The sequence below is a fragment of the Belonocnema kinseyi genome, chromosome 10, assembly GCF_010883055.1.
Source record: "Belonocnema kinseyi isolate 2016_QV_RU_SX_M_011 chromosome 10, B_treatae_v1, whole genome shotgun sequence".
In the NCBI taxonomy this organism is placed as follows: Eukaryota; Metazoa; Arthropoda; class Insecta; order Hymenoptera; family Cynipidae; genus Belonocnema; species Belonocnema kinseyi.
This window is the reverse complement of record NC_046666.1, coordinates 57533343-57557057: the sequence shown is the minus strand read 5'-3', so window position 1 is coordinate 57557057 and position 23715 is coordinate 57533343. Positions and strand designations below refer to the sequence as shown.

Genomic DNA, 23715 nt, shown 5'->3' with positions numbered 1-23715 from the left:
TATACTATCGAAGGAGATACTTTGCTCGATTCCGCTTGCAGAAGATGAAAAAATGAGTAAGACAAAGCAGAAAAATAAACGAAGAAGAGGGCGCGTGAGGACGAATAACGACATGTCTCTGACACCTTGAAGAGATAGCACCACGCCAGGATACATAAAATTTATTGGCGGAATTTGATTAATGCTTCTCGTAAGTCGGCATATATTGATATGTACTCGCCTTCACTTCTCCTCCTCTTTACTCATTCCTCCTTTTCTTTTCTCTCCTTTATATATGGCTTCTTCAACACATATTCCATCTCACTCTCATAAACGATAATACTGTCACCAGAGTATTGCACTTCATTCTCAAAAGCCTTCACAAGTCCATTCAGTCTGAAAGAAAAGCTTATTCAGATGATTCAAGACATTTTAATTTAGCTCATCAGAAAGTTGACATTCAAGCGAGTCAAATACATATTCAAGTTTGAAACAGAGTTATAGAAACAGAGTTTCGGTTAGACTGGTTGATTAGATAGAATATTATTTTAGAGGCCTGATACCAGTGGTTTTTTCATCTTTGTACGACAGAGGTCTCTGTATTCTACGGTTGATAAGTAGAAGAACTACTATACCATAATCAATTTTTATTTTGCGAAATTAATTGAAAATGTGAGAAAAATGAGTTCTAAAAATTCACTGCGGGCTGGGTTTGAAATACGTATTTATGCTCAGGATTTTTCAAAAATATGTACATACTTTAATACGCACATTCAGTTTCTTTCGTATCAAGAATTTATTTCTGATTTAGTATATCTGTCTTTGAACTAACAAAAATATTTTCTTTCTGTTGCAGGTGAGTTGTGACCCGCCAAGTATAAGTTCCTCCGGAGGCACTTTAATTTGTCCCTTCGTGAGTTTATTTTTTAAATTCTTATCCCGAGTCCCCAAAGCTTGATAAATAACTCACCAGGGCTATAAACAAGCTACAATAAGTATTGAGCAGCAGGGATTGAAAATTACACCAAATTATATTTCCGAATCTTTAAGACCATAAGATTGTATAGGCAGATAAATAATTCTCTACAATGTAGTATTTTATGATAATTTCTCACTGATCGGCAGTTTAATCTCGAATACATTTTACATTGTAAGCAAGTGGCTAACCACGATACCATGGGCAATCTGCAGGTTCTTGGTGTAGCTGCAAAAGTAGGGAGAGAAGGTTTTACAAAACGGTAGCATCAGCCTGCGGCATCACCAAGAAGGGCAGTCATTATTTATCGCGATATCATCCTATATTTTACAAAAGTGCTGACCTACAGACAATCCCTTCCTCTTTATTTATCTATTCCTCACTTTTTCGAAAAAAATTTAATTTTTTATTTTTGCCTCTAATCTTATCTCTGTACATATAGGTATTTATAATCTTTACAGAGACTCAGAGTTGTACTGAAAACGAGAGGTTTATCATTTCGATTTTGCTATACAATAGATTACAATATAGTATTTTAAGGGATTCTATATAACTTCATTGATTTTTATGAATTTAAAGAGGATTTTTGATTTCATTCTGTTTAATGTTAGTACAATATCAAGAACCTTATGGAATTTCAAATTCCCTGAATTTAGACGGATAGGGCAAAATTCTAATGAAATCAGATGATTACAAAAATTTTAAGGAATTCATAGGATTTTCAAGAATTGCATTGAACTGAAAAAATGGCAAGATAATTCGTGGTATTTCATAAAATTTTGGGGAATTTCAAGAATTCCAAGGGAATTTATGCGTTTTGAAATAATTGCAGGGGATTTAAAGGATTGGAAGAGAATACATATAAGATTTCAAATAACTGCAGAGGATTTCAAAGATTGCAAGGGGATTTATAAAAATTGCAGGATATTTCGGAAAGTTTCACAGGATTTCAAGGTTAACAACGCATTTGATATTTCAAAGGGGTTTAAAGAATTGAAAAGCAAATCACATAGGATTTCAAGGATTACAAGGGAATTCATGAGATTCCAAAATTTCCGGAGATTTCCAAAAATTTTAAAAATAAATCTATTTGAGTTCAAAACATTGCCGGAGATTTTAATGCGATGTCAGGACCTTCAAAAGTAAATTCTTGGTAGTTTAAAGAATTTCAGGAGATTTCGAAGATTATATAGAAATTTATGGGATATTTTAAGTATTTTAAGGAGTTTTGAAAATTATCGAAATATATCGCAAAGATTTCATAAGAATTACAGAAGATATAGAGAATCCAGAAGAATTAAAAAAAAATTTGGAAGGACACAGGAATTCGTTCAGATTTAAGGAATTTGACGTGATGCCATAGTAGAAAACCTTGAGCCTTGATGCCTTGAGCCAAAATATTTTTCATCGAAAGTACAAGCAACAATTTCAATACAAATTTATCGATAAATCAAATATTTATGAGATAAGATATCGAATCAGAATCATCGAAAGGCAATTGCGACTCAACCGAACTTCTGGTGTAATTACTACAAATACAAGACACCTGCCTCCTAAGTATAGGGCTTCATCAACTAAATGTGGTGCAAAAGAAAGCGAACAAAAGGGATATGGGAAAAGGAAATACACCCAAGAATTAGTTCCCTGGGCTCAGCAATTTCGGAAGCAGTGTTAGACAAGATCAAAACATGTATTTAAATGTAGAGAAAATAATTTGTATCTTCATGACCTTCATTTCAGAAAATATCTGAAAGGTATCCTAAAGGATTGAAGTATTTTAGGCCTTAAAAAAGGTACTGGCGGAAGAAAAGTATGCAACGGGCACGAGACTAAAACTGCACACCTGAGATTTCAGTATGTCTCTCGCCTTCTCTTCTGCCTATCTGCTGTTGTATACGCGTATGCGTATGAATGACCGCCTCTTCGAATGTATTACGATGTATGTATTAGCATAATTATTGGTTGTTCGCTATCAGTGCCGGCGGGCTGGCGTTCACCAATTTATGATTTCATCGCCGTGTAACGACGCATGCGCCAAACCCTGTTCACTCCAAAAGAAACTTTGTAAGACTTCAATGAAAGAGGGTCTTTCTCTTCGTAAATTCAATTTCATTATGTCTCGAAAACAACTTCATTACTTACAAAATACGCTTCACATAATTAACCTTTGCAAGGACTCTATAAGTCTATATTGGTAAGCAAAAATGATTTCTTAGGGTTGCTATAGTCTATTATATAGAATTCAAAAGAGTTCAAAAGAATTCAAAAGGATTTGAAAGCATTCACTAGAATGCATGAAACTTGGTGAGGTGAAATATTATATGTTCCTTCATTAACTTCTGGGATTCAATGATGCACTCTCATAGAGTAGAGTTTATTCAGTGTGCTCAAAAGAATTCAAAACGATTCAAGGGAATTCTGAAGCAAGTGGATACGTTCCTGAACCCGTCTTCTAATATTTTTTATAAACAGTCCAGATCGAACGGTTCACGACTTAAAATTTTAAAGTTCACCAAAATTCAAGAATTAAAAAAAAATCTAAAAAATTTGTATAATTCAAAATACATTCTAAAGAATTCGAATAATTCAAAAGAATACCAAAATCTTAAAGAAATTTAAGCCGAATGGAACAATTGATAGAAAATGGAGAAAAATTAAAGGTGAATTAAAAAAATTGCGCTAGAATAGAAAAGCATTTACATAATTTAAAGAATTTAAGTGAATTCAGATTGTTAAAAACGAATTTAAAAGAATGAAAAAGAATATAAATACAAGGAAAATCATATTAGCCTTGGCTGTTTCATATTTAATTAGTGTAATAGGCGTTAAAAAATCAAGAAACATAATTTTATCCTCAAAAAAGTTATCATCAGGATAAAATGGTACTCAATCTTTTATCGGCCTGGTTAAAATGATATGCTTGCTGTTAAAGTTTCAAGTTTAATAGTCAGGGTCGCCATTCGTTTCATCCCTTTTCGGATTTCTTACTACATATCTGAATTTATCAGACTAGATCATTCGACAACAAGATGGCTCGAGCGAGCCGGTTCAATCGATTCTCTTATCGCGGTCACTAATAACCTCTTGACGGTTCCCTATACGTATGCTCTTCCATCACTCGTACCTAAGAATCCCTTAAACAGCCAAATCATTGAGGTCCCCGGATCTTTTAACATCGATTGTATCGTTTTTGTTAGAAAAAATGTAGAATATTTGCATCTGCATTACTGGTCCTGAATTATCCTATGATTCATTACTATCCAGATGATTTTCCTCATCGTATAAATATTTATTTGCAAGCTTAATTTAAGGTCATGATAGAAGAATCCGTGCAAAGTTTAACGCCTCATTAAGAAGACATTAGTAACCAAAGAACTTTAAATTAAGAGAATATTATTATTATCCGTAAAGGTGGCAGTAATAGGAGGCGGCAAATTACGCTGAATGACTTGGTAATCTATTAAGATAAGTTGTCGCCGTATCGCGGCTCGAACACGGGTTGCGACGCTTCTTTTTATTACGAGGCGTTAATCCGGTCCTCCCAAGTCCTTGTTTGTGGTTCAATCAACTGGCCTTTGTCTGCGTAGGCTTGCCGTGAAATTTTAGCGATAACGAAACTCCATTTTTATCTTACTGTTGTAGTTTGCATAATCGTATCAATTTTATAGATTTGCAAAAAATGTTTGATTCTACGCCTCATGTTTCTTCGAGTTTAGCCCAAGTTCAGTTAATTGCCAAGCCAGACGCCGAACGCCACTTCAATGTTAATGAAATTTGACGTTAATGACATAATGATGTTAATGACTCCTTTATGCATACGTAGAATTTTGTATCTGGTTTGAAAAATCAGATTATTTCTCATTTCAGACTTCACACTCTTTCCTTTATACCCTTCTTTTCCCCCTTTTTCAAGAATTGCTCTTTTTTCTCCTGTTTTCGAGAAACTTGCCTCTTATTCCCTCTTTCTCGTTTCTTTTATGTTTAGATAGAAAATCCTCCTTTTGGATTAAAAAGTCAAGTATTTAGCTGAAAATGCAACAGTTATTGATTACATTTTTTTGTTTTGCAAAAGTCAATCATTTGGCTGAAGATTCCTATTCTAAATTTGAAAATTCAACTATGAGGTTAAAAATTTAACTATTTGTTGAAAACCTGACCCTTTTGCTTGAAAATTGAACAATATGTTTGTAAATTCAACTTTGTATATGAAAAACTCAACTATTTTATTGAAAATTCGTATCTTTTGTTTAGAAGTTGAACTATTTGGTTGCAAAGCCAACGGTTAGCTTAAAATAATTTTTTTTATCATTTACATATTTGGTTGAAAATTCATCTCCCTTCGTTGAAAATGAACGTTTTATTAAAGCTTCATCCTTTTTGGTTGAATATTAAGCGACTTTGTTATAATATCATTTTTTTGGTGAAGATCTATTTCTTTGGTTCAAAAGTTACTTTTTTAACTAAAAAAATATTCCATTTTTGTTTACACAATAATATTTTTTAGTTGAAAATTTAACTGTTTGACATGCAGCTGAAGTTCTGAACGTTCAAATGAACGAAATATTTTCCCCCATTTTTATTGTATCCATCAATATTGTTCCAATTGCATTGTAAAATATGCATTATAATTCTGTTTCAATAATAAATGAATTCCAATATAAATTAACTAACATCTTAGCCCTTTGTATAGTTTACATAATTATGAGTAAAAATTTCTTTCATTTGAACGTTCGGAATTTTGACTGTAAATTCATGTATTTTGTTGAAATTGTTTCTTTTTTAGAATAAATGTAGTCTTATTGGTCGAAAAATTTACTATTTTGTGGAAAATTGTTCTCTAATTGAACTCATTGCGGCATCTACAATAGTTTTATTAAGATCAATTCATTCCCAGTAGGTCACTGTCGAAACATTTCAAACACGTTTTTCTCAAAACGTTGTTTTAAGAAACTGGCCATACGATTTCTCCGGAACCAGTGGGCTGATCTTTTTGAAATTTTGACCACACAATCGACGCATAAGTACTCACAAAATGGCCTATTATCATGTTCAAGTTTTGATTTTTGATATATATTTTTTTTACAAAAAACAGCGAAAAAAAATTTCCGATTATTTTGGTTTTTGTTGATTTAATTAACAAAATTTGCTAATAATTAATATCCACGGGTCAATTTGTAGCCACTTTCATATCAAATCTAAAGCACATTGATTCTTTGTTTTTGATAAGCCGTTGCCGAGGTATCATGTGGCAGCCGACCTGCCTCCAAATTATGGCTTCTGTTCAAATACGGATTTTGTATACAAAACTTGGAAAAAATGAATAGAAAAATTCTGTTTTATATTTAAAGATATTATTTATCATACCTATTAATTTTTATATCCATATATTCTATAGCATGCTCACCAAAAATTCCCAAAAATACCCTATTTTTTAGCCTACCAACTAGACTACACCCTTAGTACCCTATTTTTGTGAAAAATCACTCAACTTCCCCAGTTTTGAGAGCGTTTTTGCTGTGAAGTCTGTCAATTGAAAAAAGAATTTATTGTCTTAGAACCATTTTGAATTTTCAATCGATATATTTGATCTTAATTGCAATTGTGTTTTTAAGTTCATTATGTGTATTATAATTCAGTAATTTTGCTTTCACAGATTCAATTTTAGTATTCTGTGTTCTTTAACGAAGACCGATTTCCAGTTGCTGAAAGATTAGGTTAACTGGTAGTCATAAACTGAAACACTGGCTTTGCCATCTCAAAGAAAAAACCTCTGCCATTACTTTTGCCATTTGTAAAAATCCAGTCATTATAATTCAGGTTCAGTTTGTGCCAATTAGAGCAAAAACTGGGACTCTTGAAATTTAATGGCAGAAAGCTACTCATTGTTCCTCATTCTCTATTTGCAGAAAGGCATTTAGGCAAATATTGATCACCTTTCTTTGGACTGAAATTCGTATATTTTCAAGACCTACAATTGGAGTGCAAAAAATGGTTTCAAATTTCTAAAGTTTTTCGTGTATGTAAGTCAAGAATATTGGATAATTAATTGGAACCACTTTTCAAATACTTTGAGACTAAGAAATGGAATAAAATTGAATTAAGGATTAAATACTTTTTTTTAAATAACCGGGTCTTTCTCTTTGAACTTAAGAGTGAGTTCGCCGACTTTTCTCGATACCGATCATTTACTGGAAGCAAACCAATTAAAGGACTTTCTGGAGGGAATGCGTACTTCGAAAGTTACATTACCGCGTCTTCGATTCGAGAATGACAAAACCGTTTCACAGCGGAAGTGACCCTATCTTTCTCGTGTGAACGTGACTTCGTTGGTCGAGATTTCTTGTGAGGTTTCCAAACTGAAAAAAGAAACTCTGCACAAAGATCCCGATAAACTTTTTCGGCTGGACTCACCTGTCGATTATCCCAGGACCCAGGCGACAGAACGAGATTCAAACGAGCTTGAGAATAAATATAAAAAGAAGTAAAACAGAAATCCAGTTTCGGATTTCCGATATTAATTAGGCAATTTATATAAATAAGCAAATTCTCTTATACAATAAAGCCTATAAATTATTATATCAATTTAATAACATGTTTTACAATTAGAATTTTAATTCTCTTGAGATTGTGTGAAATCTCTTACAATACCTTGTTATCCCTTGAAATCCATGAAGTTCTTTTTTCGAGTTGCTTGAAATCAGATGAACTCATTGAAAAGTATATTATCCTTTGAAGTCCCGTGAAATCTTTTTAAATCTTCTAAATCCCTTGAAATATTTTGAAATTCGTTGTCATCCTTTGAAATACTTTAACATATCTGTTTTTTTTTTAATCTTTAGAAATCCCCTAGATGAGGCTTTTGAAATCCCTTGTGATTTCTTCAAATCCTTTCACATCTCTTGAAATTTTTTGACGCATTTTGAAATCCTTTGTTATTTGTTTAAGATTAGAATCTTGTAGGGATAAAATATCAATATATGTATTGCAGTTTCTTGGAGAATTAATTTTTTTTAGTTAAAAATTCAACTGCTTGATTGAAATTTGAACTACTACTCGTTTTTTGGATCTTTGTGGGTTGAAATTCAGCTATTTGGTTAAAAACGTATCTATTTCGATGCAGATTTATCTATTTTGTTGAACAAGTTTATTATTTTTTAAAAATTCATCTTTTTGGTTGAAAATTTAACTGTTTGGTTAAATTTTTGTTTTATTCAGCTGGTTGGTTTACAATTTATCTTTCCATGCTTAAAAGTTTACTGTTTTCAAAAAATTGCACTTTTTATCTTAAAAGCTTAACGGTTTTCTTGAAAATGCAATATATTTCTATTTTAAATCTTACGAATTGAAAAGTTTTGGTACTCACATTATCTTTATTTAAATGAATTTAGTTCCCTATTTTCGTAAAAAATGACCCTATTTCCCCTGTTTTGAGAGCACTTGGAGCTGTGAAGCCTCAAAATATTACAAGATTAGAATTATGGTCTTCAAAGGTTATTGATCAGTGATAATAAAAAATTGGCCGAGCTTTTTGGCGACACTGACTCCAAATCAAAAAAATAGCACGAAAGAAAAATTGAGAAGCTTCGCACTGTATAGAATCTCACACCCCTCTCTCTCAGAATAACGTTAAATTATTGACTATACATTTATTTTGTTACGTACGTTATCTTATAGTTAGGTATCGATAACAAATTTGCCTTATTAATGAACACGCCGCAACAAGGCTTGCAAGTACAAAGAAAAAGATTTTCAAACACGCACACACCCACACGCAAGTGTCGTGTACCCACTCCATCACTGTGAGCCTACGAATCCGGGAGATACACAAAACTCGTGACATTCCCGCCTCGATGATAAATTCATCTCGCTATATTAGGTGTCTGGGTGTAGGGCAGTGAAGTTTGCATCAGCGAAAAAATGCGTTATTCGGAGACGCGATTATTAATCGCGGCTATCAATATCGCCGCAATGGGATACGGAGGTTGCGTGCGCTGGACCAATAATCGCGAGCAGACGCTGGTGCATATGGCGATCGTTCGTCTTAATGCGAAGATAGGCGCGACGCTTGATTCTCGGGCTGCTTCTGCCTCTCTTTCGCCATCTCTTCTTATTTGTACTCTTTCCTTGCGGCCTCTTCCGTGACCCCCGCTATGAAAAAAAAACGAAAGTTCCGAGTTCCTCAATGAAAGATACGCGCAGCAGTCTTTCTTTTTAATGCAGGATTGGATCCACTTCCTTATCCATTTATTTACGCAGCAGCTATACACTTTAATCTTAACTATTCAATTTTATTTTTAAATCTAAATTTATTTTTTGATCTCTTCTTCACTTATCGGAAAACATCTAAAAATTGTGCTGTAGTCTTAGAGGCTGTCCATAAGTTACTTTACCCACTTTGGGTAATTTTGGACCCCGCTGATATTGACAAACCGTCATGTACCGTGTTGACAAAAATACGAGAATAAATTTCTTTGTGCTTCTCGCTTACACGTATTTTACTGCGTTTAATTACTGTCGATCGGGAGTTCTGATGCTGAGGATGAATGTGGATTCGTCTCTCGGCAGTCGGCTGTATTCAGAAGTTTGGTTTTTCTGCAGTTTTCCATTTATCTGGCCACATGTTCAGACAAATGCAAGCGCTTCCGAATTGGGGAGAATTGTAAGCTAACTGCTAAAGTATCTACCTGGCATTCAGAACGTTCAAATGAACCAAACACTTTTGCCGAGTTTTATTTTATCAAAAAATATTGTCCCTACTACAATTAACATAAAATAATCTAATAAATTTTCTAGGAATTATCAGGTACAAATGTTAATATTAATGGTATGATATGAATTATTGTATGTTAGTATGAGATTAGGATTCGTAAGAGAGGAGAAATCGATCTGGTGAGCGTGTTGATGGCGGTGCAAAAGTGAAGTCTTGTAAATGTTAATGGGTTAAGACCGATTTAAATCGCAATAGCAACCAATGGATGGAGTAGGCAGGAAGAAATTTTAAAAGGTAGAGGAGAGCTACATGGAGAACAGACAGCTATCTTAATCGGCGACCTCTCTCTTAACCCGACTCTAAGACTTGTGCCGGTGGCGCTGGGTCGGCTGTCCGGTCACGTTGCTCCAAGTCTTTCTTGAGGAACGCGGAACCTCCCCTCTGGTCCCTTCGCCTCACCCTTTTCGCCAACTGTCCTCATCTCGATGATGTAACTAACCATTTGGGACACGCGTGTAGATCGATCTGCGCGTGGGCGATTGCTGAATAACAATAAACTTTACTCTCCCACTTTAGGGCCCTCAGGTTCTTCAGGACCCTTTTTTTCTCTCGATTCAAGTCGCAGAGACTTGAATTTTCTACATTCTATCCCGATGCCATATTTCCGATCAGTTGTGTTCTAGAAGGACACAACGGTCTCTTATTGAAAAACTATCAAACTCTAGCTGATAAAAGATTCTTTTTAACTACAGTTTCCATATAAGCTGTACATCAAACGATCTTGGAAAACTTGGATTAAAATAAACCATCAAGAATCTAAGGATGTAGAAATATTTGAACAGTCTTCGTGTCATTGTCATCAGAATAAATCGTGAGGTATCAAAAACGCTTTAGATTTATTGTGACCCTTTTTAAACACATTGAAATATATAAAATTTATAAAATCCCTTGAAATCCCTTGTTTTTCGGCCTTTAGAAATCTTTTAAAATTAGTTTACGTCTTCTTAAATCTATTGAAATTCTTCTGAAAGTCCCTTCAAACCATTGAAATCAGCGGTTTGTCAATCATTCTTGAAATTATTGATTTATAAAGACACCAGGTAGCCCAAGATGTAAAAATATTTCTAAACAGAAAAAAGTTCAAGTTTATACATCAGATTAAAAGTGTCAAAGCATTCCGTGAAAAAATGTAAAGGTACTTTATGTTGGATATATACCTTGATTGGAATTCTTTCAAAGTCGGTGTGGAATTGAAGGGCCAGTTTAAGGAAGTTTTTAATAGACTTTTTATCGGGGTTCGCACCTCCTATAAAAGGGCGCATAGCGCATATGTAACTTGGCGGTTCGCTGTCGGTGACAACGAGACAAACTGTCCCCATTAGCCGGATGCCGAATTCATGAAAAATAAAGCGGCGCACCGGGTTTAAGGGGGCAAACAAATGGCAGGACATACGTCGCGGTGATAGCTTGACAAATATATATTAAACTATTTTAATGAGAAGTGGTCGCCATATCTCATCGCAATTACCGGGCACCGACCCTCTGGCTGGTTCCTGTGGCGGTGCTCGCGGGAGTGGATTCGCTTGCTCGCTCAACTGCTTGCTGGTCCGCGGCAAAAACACGCACACCAAGAGCAAAGGTTAAAAGAAGCGCACAGGTCGCTTCACGAGTAATTATGCGTGCGCGGCTAATGCTGAGTACATTCATATAAGCCTGATGCCGCGACGTTATGCATCGCTATTTGCATTTGCCATGAGACCAACCCAACAGAAGAATACAGTGATTCCTCATTGACGTGGAAACATCTTCGAAGTTGTTTGCTCATTAATCTGTCTTGGGTCGTAGTTTATGATGTATGTACTCATTACTTCTTTGCAGGCTAAAAAATTGAATTTATTAGAACATAATAAAAATGATACGACTTGTTCATTGCGACCTCAATCATTAACTTCTACATGCAGAAATAAGACAATTCAAGTTCTTCCTAGTCTGTTAATGAGCTAAAGAGAAAGAGCAGTTACATTTGTATGTTACCCAGTGAGCACAATGCAGAGAAAAAAAAACCCAAACAGACAGATACATTGCGGAACAGCTTGCAGCTGAATAAATGCTGCTTCAAGAAAGAGCACCGTCTTCATACTTCCTAGTTTCCCTATATACGGATTCCCTGCCAGGATACCGTATTCTCTCCAAGACCACAGCCCTCTTATTTAAGATCAAACTAATTGCGCAAGTCTACTTCATCGCTCCCATGATTTGTATACCTCTCGCCCTGCATGACTCCTCAGGAGATCTAGATTATTTGAACAGACTCTAAATCTAGACTCGAGAGTGGGTGTCACAAAACTCGCAATTGCATCTCATCTGGGTCTGAATAGCTGAGGCGTTCACATGAAATTAAAGGGTCATTGTCACCATAAACAATATATCTTTACTGTTGGCACATTAGTTACTTCTTGACAGCGCATAAATAATACTGATCCAAGTAATACCGAAGGTCGAATATTTAATGTATATAGAAAATCAGCTTGAGGAAATATGTGGCTCCTTGCCTCAGGGTAGAAGATAAAAAGATATAAGCGAGGGAGATAAAAGAAGGAAGGCAAGTAGTAAGCTGGGATAACTCTCCGGAGACTCAAAGCAGTGACTGGCAGCTCTATAGAGTTCGCTGGGTTGGTGGCATTGTGCAGATTTCCCCCTTTCCCTTTGCGGTCACTCGTTACACCAAGCGGTATTAAGTAAGCATAAAAGCATGCACATGTTATGTAACACATGTGTATCAAGGAATGAGTGCACATATCAAGTGTATAACTGTATATTCTACATTATTAGTTCGCCAACTTCCCATTGATTGGATTAAAGCTGCTCTCATTTAAATCATAAATAAGAAAGCTATGAGTTGAAATCAGAGGCCTATGAACTCTGATAAGGGTTGGTATAATTTTCATCAGCTGCACTTTCATCAATTTGATTTTTTGCAATCGTACGTATGGTTTCGCTCATTTATTGAGTGGGATGCTTTGAATGCTTCCCTTTTATATCTAACATGGAGAGAAGGTCAGAGTTTTTATTTTCAAATGCAGACCCCCGCAGTCGTTACTTTTCGAACGTCGCGCGTGTGACCATGCGTCTGCTGGTTTTTGCCCAGTGAACCAGTCAGATAGAGCTGTCCGTTGGTCGAGTAAGCCGAGTAGCCATGCCGACATTCCCGGCTTGTCGCCTCTTCCCTGGACAGACAGTCGTCCACGATCTGCCACCGGAGCTGCTGCCTCTCTCTATTTCTCTCTTTCCCTGTACGATTTACCGTTAGAGACGATACCCTATAAGAGTATAACTATCAGCTCCTGCCTTGAACATAATTGAGTAGTGTTATTATCCCAGAATGCCGATCAATAGCTCACAATTAGAGATTGTAATACAATGCTCCGCGGCACTAGGTCCTTTTATTTAATTAGTCAACTTCTGAATTACTCGCTTTTCACTTGCTGAGAACTATTCTAGTGGAGCGATTAGAGATACCCTTTAATTAATACTGATGCTATTCTAGATGGAATGATATCATCAGTATTTCAGTTATTCTTCAATTGAATTCTCCATTTGACAAAGAACTTAATATTTTTTATGAATCAATATCAATTTCATATCAAAGTGGATTATAACAACCGGGAGTTTCGTGGGCGTAAAGCTTTGTCCCGTAGATTGATATGCAAGACTCGTACAATTACTTTGTAAAGGAATATATTTTTCCTTCGCTTCTACATACTTATAGTTCGTAGAAGACAACACACATACATTTGCGATCACGTAGGCCATGTTCGTTGGACAATTAGCTATATCTGTATTCCATTTCCATAAGTGATTGTACGAGGTACGTCAAGTGCACTGTACCCAATTGTGCATGCAAAGGCTTACAATTCCTGAGCAGACTTCTGTGTGGGCAATCACACACTCGTTGTTTCTCCCTCCCAAGAATAATAGGGGGGCGAGAGACGATAGAAAAGCTAAAAACGATCTAAGGGTTCAAAAAGAAAAGGAGTAACGAGCACGTTTGTTGTAATATTTGTGAGTACACGTTCTATGTTGAACTTGCTGCATGTTCCTTTCGTGACCAAGCATTCGAACTCTCTACTGATGTAGGTTTCTTAGGAGATCCTGCTTTATCTGAAAGAGCTGCGTCTATGAAATAATCAGTTTTGCGCTATACGTAAGCATTATTTTAAGCTCGTCGCGTTAAAATTTTTGAACCAGAAGTACCTTTTCAGCAGCGGTGAATTGAAGTTACGGATATATTGACTTCAAAATAGAAGGCTGTAAAAATTATTCTTAATTTTAGAGGAAGTTTATTTTCTACTTTGCCATGTTTAGCATTTTAAGTGTTCGAATAGTTACGTTTAATTAAAACCAAATTATAATCCGTTTCAAATTAATCTGTGTTTCAAGGCAAATTCTATCAGTCGATTTAAATTATATGCATAAGGTGTTCTAAGTCTTATGAAATCACTTTTAAATTTGTGCAAATATGTGCTATGAACTTTATTATGTTTAAAATGAAACGTGAAAATGATTGAGAAGTCTAAATAAGATTTTGCTATAAACGATACAATTAATTTTTTCATTTGTCTTGTTAATCTCGTCTGTAACAGGAAAAACTGTATAATGTATAATGGTTTATCTACTTAGGGATCTCGTAGTATTAGGGGCGACCTTTTTGATGCGAACATCTACATATAGTAATATATTAATATTTTAATAATATATTATTATTAACGTATAAATATTTAAATATATTGAGAATATTTCACTTACTATTATTATCTTCTGCTATAACATTAATTCTTTAAGCCAATAAAGTACACAAAATTAAAATACTTCAGTAAAATTTGTCCCACTTGTCTCAAAAACTTAGACACTACGAATGTACGTATGAAATTTGGCCTCTTATAATTAATGAAATCATTTTGACAATTATGCGATCTTCTTAAAATATTAGCACTGGTGAAAGTATGGGCAGAGTTAAATAATTATCACAGATTATTATCTCAGATTCATTTTTTTTAAAACATAAAATATTCTATAATTAAAAATAATTTAAAATGAAAACAACAACATGAAGTTATCCTATTTAAAAAAAGGACACTTAAAAAATTTTAGCGTAGAAAAGAGATCTTCTTTGCGTATAAGGACAATTGTACTGCACGGAAAAAAGATCATCATTGAATCCAGATTAAATGAGTAGGAACATTTTGAACAATATCAATTTTTTTTTAATGTATGAGTAATTTTTAGAAAATATGTAAGTACTTAAAACTATTATAATCTGACAATAATTTGATGAAATAAACTGATTTTCCGGCTTTCGCAAGTAATAAACTATATTCTTGAACAGATAGTTATTATTTAAATTATTGTTAAATTCTTTAAAGGATTGAAAATAACGTATTATTTCGGGATCCATAAGAGTGTCTTACAATTGCTTATCTTTCAATGTTATGTTTGATTCTTATTCTCTGACGAATTCTGAACCAGATATTGAATTGCGGATTTATTTATTACATATTATTGTGTTCAAATCATAGATTTTTAAAAAGCTGCCTTTTTCCATGATAATTCAATATGAAACTTCATGATCTTTGAGACACGGTTTGGAGATCCTTTTTTTTGGGTGCCTAAACAAAATTGGTATGGGTGGGGTATCAGAACTAAGAAAATCCGAGAAAAATCTACCATGTATAGATAAGAACCACTCTAATATTCAATCTGACAAATAAAATTTCCGCCTTTTCAAAATATTTTGCATCCCCTTTCTCGACAATAACTCCAAGAGATAGATAAATCAAGCACAAGATTTGCCTAATCGACGATTAAAAGCGCGAGAAGACGATGAGAGGGGCGCCGCATATCCTGATACTGGTTTCGCAATTATAGTGTGCCCCCGTGCCTCTGTCACTTAGACCACTTCTAAAGGAACCACCTTTTTATTTCTGGCTGCATAAAAGTCGGCATACCAAATGTGCTGCGCTGCGTCATTCGCGATTTACTGCGATAACTTTTGCGCCCAGACAATTTGTACTTGTTGCACTGCTCAACGGCACCGGCCATTTCGCAAGGGAAAGCAACGGAAGACGACGAAGATGAAGAGGAACGAAACGGAGAAGTGCAGGGGAAGCTTTTGCGCATCCTTAAAGGCGCAAGCATGCTGAGAACCTTCCTCGACACTGTACTTTATAACCCGTGTGGACATCCACTTTATGTATGCTTATGTGATACCGGAAACTGGTCTTGGGTCAATGTCGATCCCACTATCGAACATTCTCGAGATGTGTTCTTCAATTCAAATGCTCTTACATTGTCCAAAGTTTAGATCACCAAGCTATCTCTAGGGAATTGTCAGCGCTTTCCACGATATGCAAGAGTATCCGAACTTTTGGAAGCTATGGAGGCTTATCAAATTCTAATAATATAAAGACAGTCATGGTGTGTAGGATTAGGTTGACATATTTTGCATCACTAATTTTTCCACTCCTCCCGCATTGAACAGGTATACATACAATTAGCTAGAATGAAACATTACTTAATTGTCGTTCTATTGTGTCTCCTTGCAAAATAAAAAGACAATCTGCGGTATTCATTCTTTAAAAGAGCTCAACTATTTAGTCCCGCTGGCATATGGAGCATTATCTGAAGAATAAATAGCATATAGAATTCTTGGAATTGCTTGCATAGATCCTTAAATCTTAAATTTTTAACGAATGTTCTTAATAGCTGACTAAAAATAATAACATTTAAGTGCTCGGTGCATGTAGTGGAACTAATTGAAAGGTGAAAAATGATGAGAAAGGCGGCCAAGCGGAATTGCATGAAACGGAACGTTATGAAGAAATCGAACTCGATTGGTTGGAAGGTCTCGTTCATTGTTCTCAAAAGAACTTGAGTCTGGGATTGAAGGAAAATCGATTTACCATAAATATATCGCGAGGTATGGAGAAAAATAGAACGAATAGAGAACCAAGGTGACCTTCAATGGGAAGAACAGAACCTTGCTCTCGGTGCACACTGTACATGATCTCGCGAGCAGATGTTGGTCAGCCTTTCGAGGGGGATCCGCATTGGATTGTATTCCGTACATACTCCGATTGAAATCGATATTCCGCCCAAGGTCACATAAAACGAAACCAGAGGAACAATGGCGTCTCGTGGTATCCGCGGAACAAGGCAATAGCACTATAGCGAGTAAGACTGCTCGTCTTTTTGCTTCATCTTTCTACTCCCTTTCTTGTCTACGATATAAAGCATCTGGCTGTAAGGCATCTCGATTGCGGGAGTCAAAGGAAACACTGATTCCTCTAAGTTACCGCTGATTGCGATACATTGTTTAAAATTACATGATGATGGTGCCAGAAGAAGCAAGCTTATAAAGATTAGATATGGTGCTGATGTGTTGGTATCTTTTTGCTGGTAGAATAAAATCACCATTAAAGTGATCTGCAATAATGCTAGATAGATCAAATGGTTAATATGATCAAACACTGATCATCAGTTGATACGATTATGAATCCTAATGAGAATTGTCACCCAGTACTATAAAATCTGAAACAAGATCTGCTAAATGAAAGATGTGAAGACGGAAGGAAGAAGGAAGTCATTTAACATAACCGAGGAGGAGTCGAAAGAGAAAACCCCCTGAAGCAGATTCGAATTAGTCGGGCAGATCAGCACCGATACGGGACTGCATTAATTGATTAACATGATTGTTTGAGTGAGGGCGTCTTCTTCATAGGACGACGAAGAATTTTATCACCATCGGGCTTTCTGTTTCTCGGCTCTGAAACAAGCTCCAACCAATGAACGTTTACTTCTTCTTTTCCAGGTGGCGACAGTCTTAGCGGGAAAATTATTCAACTATGCGTCTGTAAATCATCTCTCCCAGACTTGAGCTTTATTATCTTGTGTCTCCTAAACTCTCGACCCCCTAGTTTCTTTACTATCTTCTCTGGCTCTTCTTAAAAGACATTTATTTGCGAGCGTAAAACCTAATGATTATTTTTCTTCCATTTATTTAGAGCATCTGTTCACTTGTTGCACATCAGTCCTGAAAGAAAAATCGCCAAGTCCTCCCGAAGAGAAATTAAATAAATGATCCTGAAATGAAAAAAAGAGAGCTTGTGTTACTCGACCGAATCGCCGGGCCTGAGACATTAAGAGTGGGGTTGTACTACCCCATAAATAACCACCGTTGGGAGCCAGGGGCGTCCATCACCGCCCCCACGTCCATCCGTCTATCCATCCCATTGGGCCAGGTCCACCGTCAAAGCCCAGCTAACAAAACCGTGTTGGCCCCTCGGAAATTAGTCATTGCGTGCATTATAAATGAGCCCTTCTTCCCGTCCGCGATATCCCGTTTCAGGAACATTAAATGAAGTTAAACAAAGCTGCCTTTTGTGCTTCTCCCTTGTAAACAAGATGCCGGAAATTACTTTTTCTACTTGAATAAATTCGAGAATAATAAATCATTTCGATTTTGACGATCGATTTTCTGTTATAGGTACAAGCCACGGATCCGGATTGTGGAGTGAATGCTATGGTCAACTACACCTTGGTGGCGAGCAAACTTGCTAGTGAACAGCTTCTGGTGCGAAGTGACACTGGAGAGATTTGTGTCAAATCTCCACTTGATCGAGAATCTGCTTCTTATCTGGAATTACCTGTTATTGCTACCGATAGAGGTCAGTATTATTATATATTTTATTATATCGACCTTCGATGCTGCATCCCTCATAATTGATATTGACAGTAATTAAGCAATTCTTTAAAAGCTACACAAGTATAAATCTTAGTTACCCATCAAATGAACGGAAGTAGGCATTTAGAAAGGAAGATGGTTAGTACTCAGAAGTGCGAAAAAAAGTAATAGCGGAAGTAGCTGGGAAGATGTAGAAAGGGAGTGAGAAGCTCGTAGGAAGACCTGAGAAGAGGTGGTTATCGCCAAGGTAGGATCTATAGTAGCACTGTAATAGGCTGTATGATTTATGTCGCAAGTATTCTGTGCCCATTTCCAACGGCTGTGCAGTCTGCCCTTATGGGTAGGACAATGACTGAAGTCCATTGATCCGTCGGACCAGAAAGTTAAACAGCCACCAGCTAGGTGACCCCTAAACGAGCTTTTCTTACGCTGAGTACACATTGAAGACATTGCTCGAAGACAGTTTGGTCACTGAGATTTCAACTTTGGCTGCATGTTATTCCATAAATCAACAGACCAAATGTATAGAAATTCGATAAATGGTTTAAAATATAACTCTTCTCGGGTCTAATTTTACTCGCCATTTGACCGAATACAATTTTTCAGCTGTTTTAATTGGTTGACGTGAGATTATATGAACATTTTCTGAAGAAGTCACGTAGTAAGAGTGCAGGTCACGAAATAAGATTATCGGTTTTTTTTGCTGTTTTGTGGGAGTCATGACTTTATATTATGCGAATCGTCTGAGTTTTCATATTATGCATATGAGTTTAGTCGTTTCTACCGCGCTATGCATATGTTCTTGAAATAACTTTCTGGTTTAGGTTGTGCATACTAAAGACTTTGTTACTATACGTAGGTGAAGGTTAGAATTCTAGCAAATTTTTTTTGAGATAAGTAAATTTGCGAGAACCGGTTATGTGCAAAGTTGGAGAACGTTAGGTACAATGTATAGTAATTTTGATTCCACAAGAATAAATATCGAATAGATTTAATGCTATCAATAAATATCGAAGTTTAAATTCGCAATTGCGCAGTGGCCTTTTGAGTCTCCGCAGTAAGCTTGTATTGTACCTAAAGCTGCGCAGTAGAGTTAGTTGCTGTTTATGGATTCGCAGTAGTATAGTTTACTGAAATAAATGTGAACCAATTTTAAGGGTAGGAGACTGGATGTAGAAGTGTCAAGAACAGGGGAAATTGGAATTCTTGCATTGTTGTGCATGCGTCGTTTGCAAACAGGACCTTCGGTAATTGTCGCTCGTTATCGATACGATTGTCCGGTCGGTACCTGTTATCGGTTTCGTATAACGTTACAATAGGATAGGGGATTACCACCAGCGGATATGACGTGAGCGCCAAGCGCGGCGACGATCGGCGACAAAAATTTACAGGTGATTTATACTGTTCAAGTGATCGTTGCCGCTTATCGTTTTCTGTCGGTTTGTATGGGCATTGGGTTGCTCGAGGGAATGCTGACCAACGCATCGCGATAAATATCGCTAATACGCCGCCGCCGACGCCGCCGTGCGAATAATACTTACAAGCACTAATGCGCTTTATAAGTGTGAGAGTCTCCACTGGATCTATTGCGAAATGGGATAACGATACAACGGTGCTTAACTCCCAAGATCTTTGTCTGCAATAATTATTATTACAGTGGAATTATCCAAAATCGAATTTATGAAAAAATGTCGGAATACTGTGCTGGAATATAAATCCAATTGACTAATTTGAAGGTTACATTTTGCCTGCATGTAACTTTTCTTAAAATGTTTCTGGTTATGTTATCTGGTCAAAAATGGCAATTTGGATGAGCAGGAGGGAAAATATTATGGGATGAGGACTGCTGGCTAGTCTGGTCAGGTTGGTCTCTGACGTATGACTCCAATGACACTCGCACGTACCTATAAATCATATCACGCTTGGAGCTCCGCGAGCCGAGTACATACATTACTATGAATTACGGATGTAAACCGTTTAAACATCGGATTACCCGTTTTACATACTGTCTTTAATATTAACACTTGCGTTAAGCCTTTTTTAAAGCACCCTCTACCACGGTAGTTCATGTTTGCTAAATTCTCACCAACATATCTCAAAGGCTTACTCTGTCGCAAAGTAGGATTTACGAATTGATTAAATCACTATATTTCATCGATCCTTGATAATATATTCACTTGTTTAACTATTTTTCTATTTTATCCAGGAATTTCAACATTAATTCCTCATTTGAAAAAAATATTGTATTGTGTTCAATATAATTGTACTTCATTTAGAATATCAAATTTTATGTATAGATAGATCACTCAAGGCTCTGTTAAAATTACCTTGTATAATTAGAAAAAATCGACAGCGTGTTCATGCATCCTCAGTCTAAAATAAATTAGTGACTACTTTAACTGCTTCACAAAGGGCCTCTGTGCCATAAATCTTGCAGGAATGAAAGGTTTTACTTTCTAGCCAATCTTGATATACTTCTAATGCAAGTACCGCCTTAATCTCATTGCAACGAGAGCAGATGCTGCGATTGTAGTCGACGAAATTTTTCACTTGAAATATGATGCTCAACATATTGCCTTGCATGGGGGTAAGAAAGCCTTTTGCTGCTTCGTGTAGCAAGTAAGGTAGATAACACTAAGTTGGTAGGATAAGAGTGAGAGAGACCGAGAAGAGGCTGATTGGCTTCGAAAAAAAGCCGGGGAACTCTTCTTGGTGATTTATATCGACCAGCTCCGGGCGACCTCGTCGATTCTTTCTCTACTCTGCGACTAATACATCCACGTTATTTGACTCGATAAGGAGATTTTAGGCTGAATGAGTCCAAAGCAGCTTCTATCTTTTTTACTTAGACCCCATAATTTTAGAAAGCTCCCAGAACTTTGTAGGTCCAACTCAGCGTTATTCAATAGATCACTTTTACTTGTCTGTAATTTATTCCCCTTTAGTATTTTGATGTGGAAATTGAGACTTTTGAAGTATTGCTCGAGCGATGATCATAAATCAGCTTAGTAAGATTAATAGCATTAATAATAATTAATTTATAGCAATGCTAGAATCTAGCTTATGCTAGAAAATACTTGACAGTGTAATAAATAATTTTCTTTTCTTACAGGAGGCTTGAGTACAACAGCAATCGTGAGAGTCCAGATAACAGACGTGAATGATAATAGACCGATTTTTAATCCGAGGAGTTACAATGTGACCTTGAAGAATACAGAGACGATCAGTGGAGCAATTTTGAGAGTCGCGGCAACAGATCAAGATGCTGACCATGGTCAGGTTGCCTTCTGGATATCAGGTGGCAACGAAGTTGGAATCTTTCGTATAGACAGGAGCACTGGAGAGATTCATGTGGTCCGACCGAATCTTCTGACGAAGTCGTCAGTGCATCAGCTAAACGTGACCGCAACTGACGCGGCGGGTCTAAAGAGCTCGATTGATGCTGAAGTCAAAATCACAGCATCATCTGCTAGTCACAGATTGGCAATATGCGATAGGCCGAGATACACCTTTATAGTTAAGGAGAATGTTGCTCAAAACACAGTTGTTGGGACGATCAAAGACACTGGAGCTTCAAATGGTAAGTAGAAAAAACATCAAAACTCGAAAGTACAATAATCGTACCTAAGGATCTGTTTCTCGATAAGATGATAAGCTCATTGAATAATTTATGAAAATTATTGCTTCAGCAATATGATTCCTTAGCGAAATGAATGCTTATTTTGAACAAACTTGTTTCTGAAGGGCATTAGATAATTTCACTCATCATTAAGGACAGTTATGTTGCTTCTATAATATCTCAAGAGCAACTCATATTTTCTGAAAACCAGCCCTTCAAGTAGATTTTCCGTTTCATCGTATCTAAGATCGACTTTACATTCAAACTCAATTAATATCTCCGGGATGTGAATTTGCAAGAGATCGTTATAGATCATTCGCGTTAATGTACTGAATATGAATACTAATTGAAGATAGAGGATCTTTCTTAGGGGTGATTAATAGATTTCTGAAAACTTGATTGGAAAAAGTAGGCGGAGTGTTATCAAAGGTTCTCAACTCTGCTCATGTTAGAATGAAGGTCTACAATTATTTGTGAATTTTAAAAAGGTTTATATTGTATATATCATCCGATAAAGGTATGATTATTTGAATTTTTTACATTTCGGAAAGCTTTGCTATTAAGTATTTGTTACGTGATTTTTGCTTGTTATTTATTGAGAAAATTTGACCACCAGTGAAGAACAGATCCAGGATCGATGACTCGATGATTACACGTAGGCGAGCAATAGAGGTATACACGTAGGAGGCAAGTCTTCTTTCTTCGACGAGCTTTAGGTTAATGTTAGGAAACTAGTGTTTATGTACAGTTATGTATCCAGGGAGTAAAATACCTTCTTGAGGTATTAAACAGTTGTGTTGAACTTGGAAATTAAAATGTTTAATTGCTAATTAAAAATTGAAATTAAAATAGGAATTGAAAAGAGATCAAATTTCACCGATTGCACATTGGTATTTAGTTTCAAAAAGTATTTTTGTCACATGATGGAAAAGGCCTTAAGTAGAAACTACAAATTAAATTAGTTTGCGTAGTTCTTGTGCAGGGTTAGATTATAGTTTCCAGGGGGGAGGGGGTTCCGAAAAATGCGATCCAGCGAAGTTTGATTACTCCTGATTAATTTGGATTACCCTGGATTATTTCTATATACAGAACTAGTCTGGATTGCCTAAGATTACTCTGGATTATATAAAATTATAGTGAAGTACTTCGCCTACACTATATACTCACGCGAATTATTAACCAAATTTTGGAATTTTCAACAAAACAGATGAATTTTTAACCAGATAGTTGAATTTTCAAGCTAGAAGATTAAGTTTCTACAGAAAAAAAGGAATTTTAAACTACACAAGATAAATTTCCAATCACAGAGTTGAAGTGTCAACTAACAAATATCAATTTTTCGCCAAAAATATAATGGTTAAATGTTCAGTTACGAAAATAATTTTCAACAAAAAAACAGAAGCGAATTTTTAAGTGGAAAAAAACAATTTGCTCGTTGAATTTTCAACTAAAATTCAGCATTTTATTTCATTTGGGAACCAAAAAGATGAATTTTCGACTTAAATGAAGAAACTTCAATCAAAAAAATTATGTTTCAACAAAATTGCTAAATTTTCAACAAAGAATATTTATTCATTATATCTAAGGAAAAAAATGTTGAACAAAATAAAAGTTATTTTCAACCCAATGGTTTAATTTCCATCCAAAAAACGTAAACTTACATTCTAAAATTGAATCTTAAAGTTTTTAGT

At 35.8% G+C, this 23715-nt stretch overlaps 1 protein-coding gene across 1 annotated transcript in view; it reads left to right on the top strand.

Moving 5' to 3' along the window:
- LOC117181998 (protein dachsous) overlaps positions 1 to 23715 on the top strand; it is a 318444-nt gene that overhangs the window by 222076 nt on the left and 72653 nt on the right. Inside the window, exons 2-3 of the mRNA XM_033375018.1 lie at positions 18208 to 18388; positions 21518 to 21985. Coding sequence (XP_033230909.1) covers positions 18208 to 18388; positions 21518 to 21985 — 649 coding nt within the window. The remainder of the gene's footprint in view (positions 1 to 18207; positions 18389 to 21517; positions 21986 to 23715) is intronic.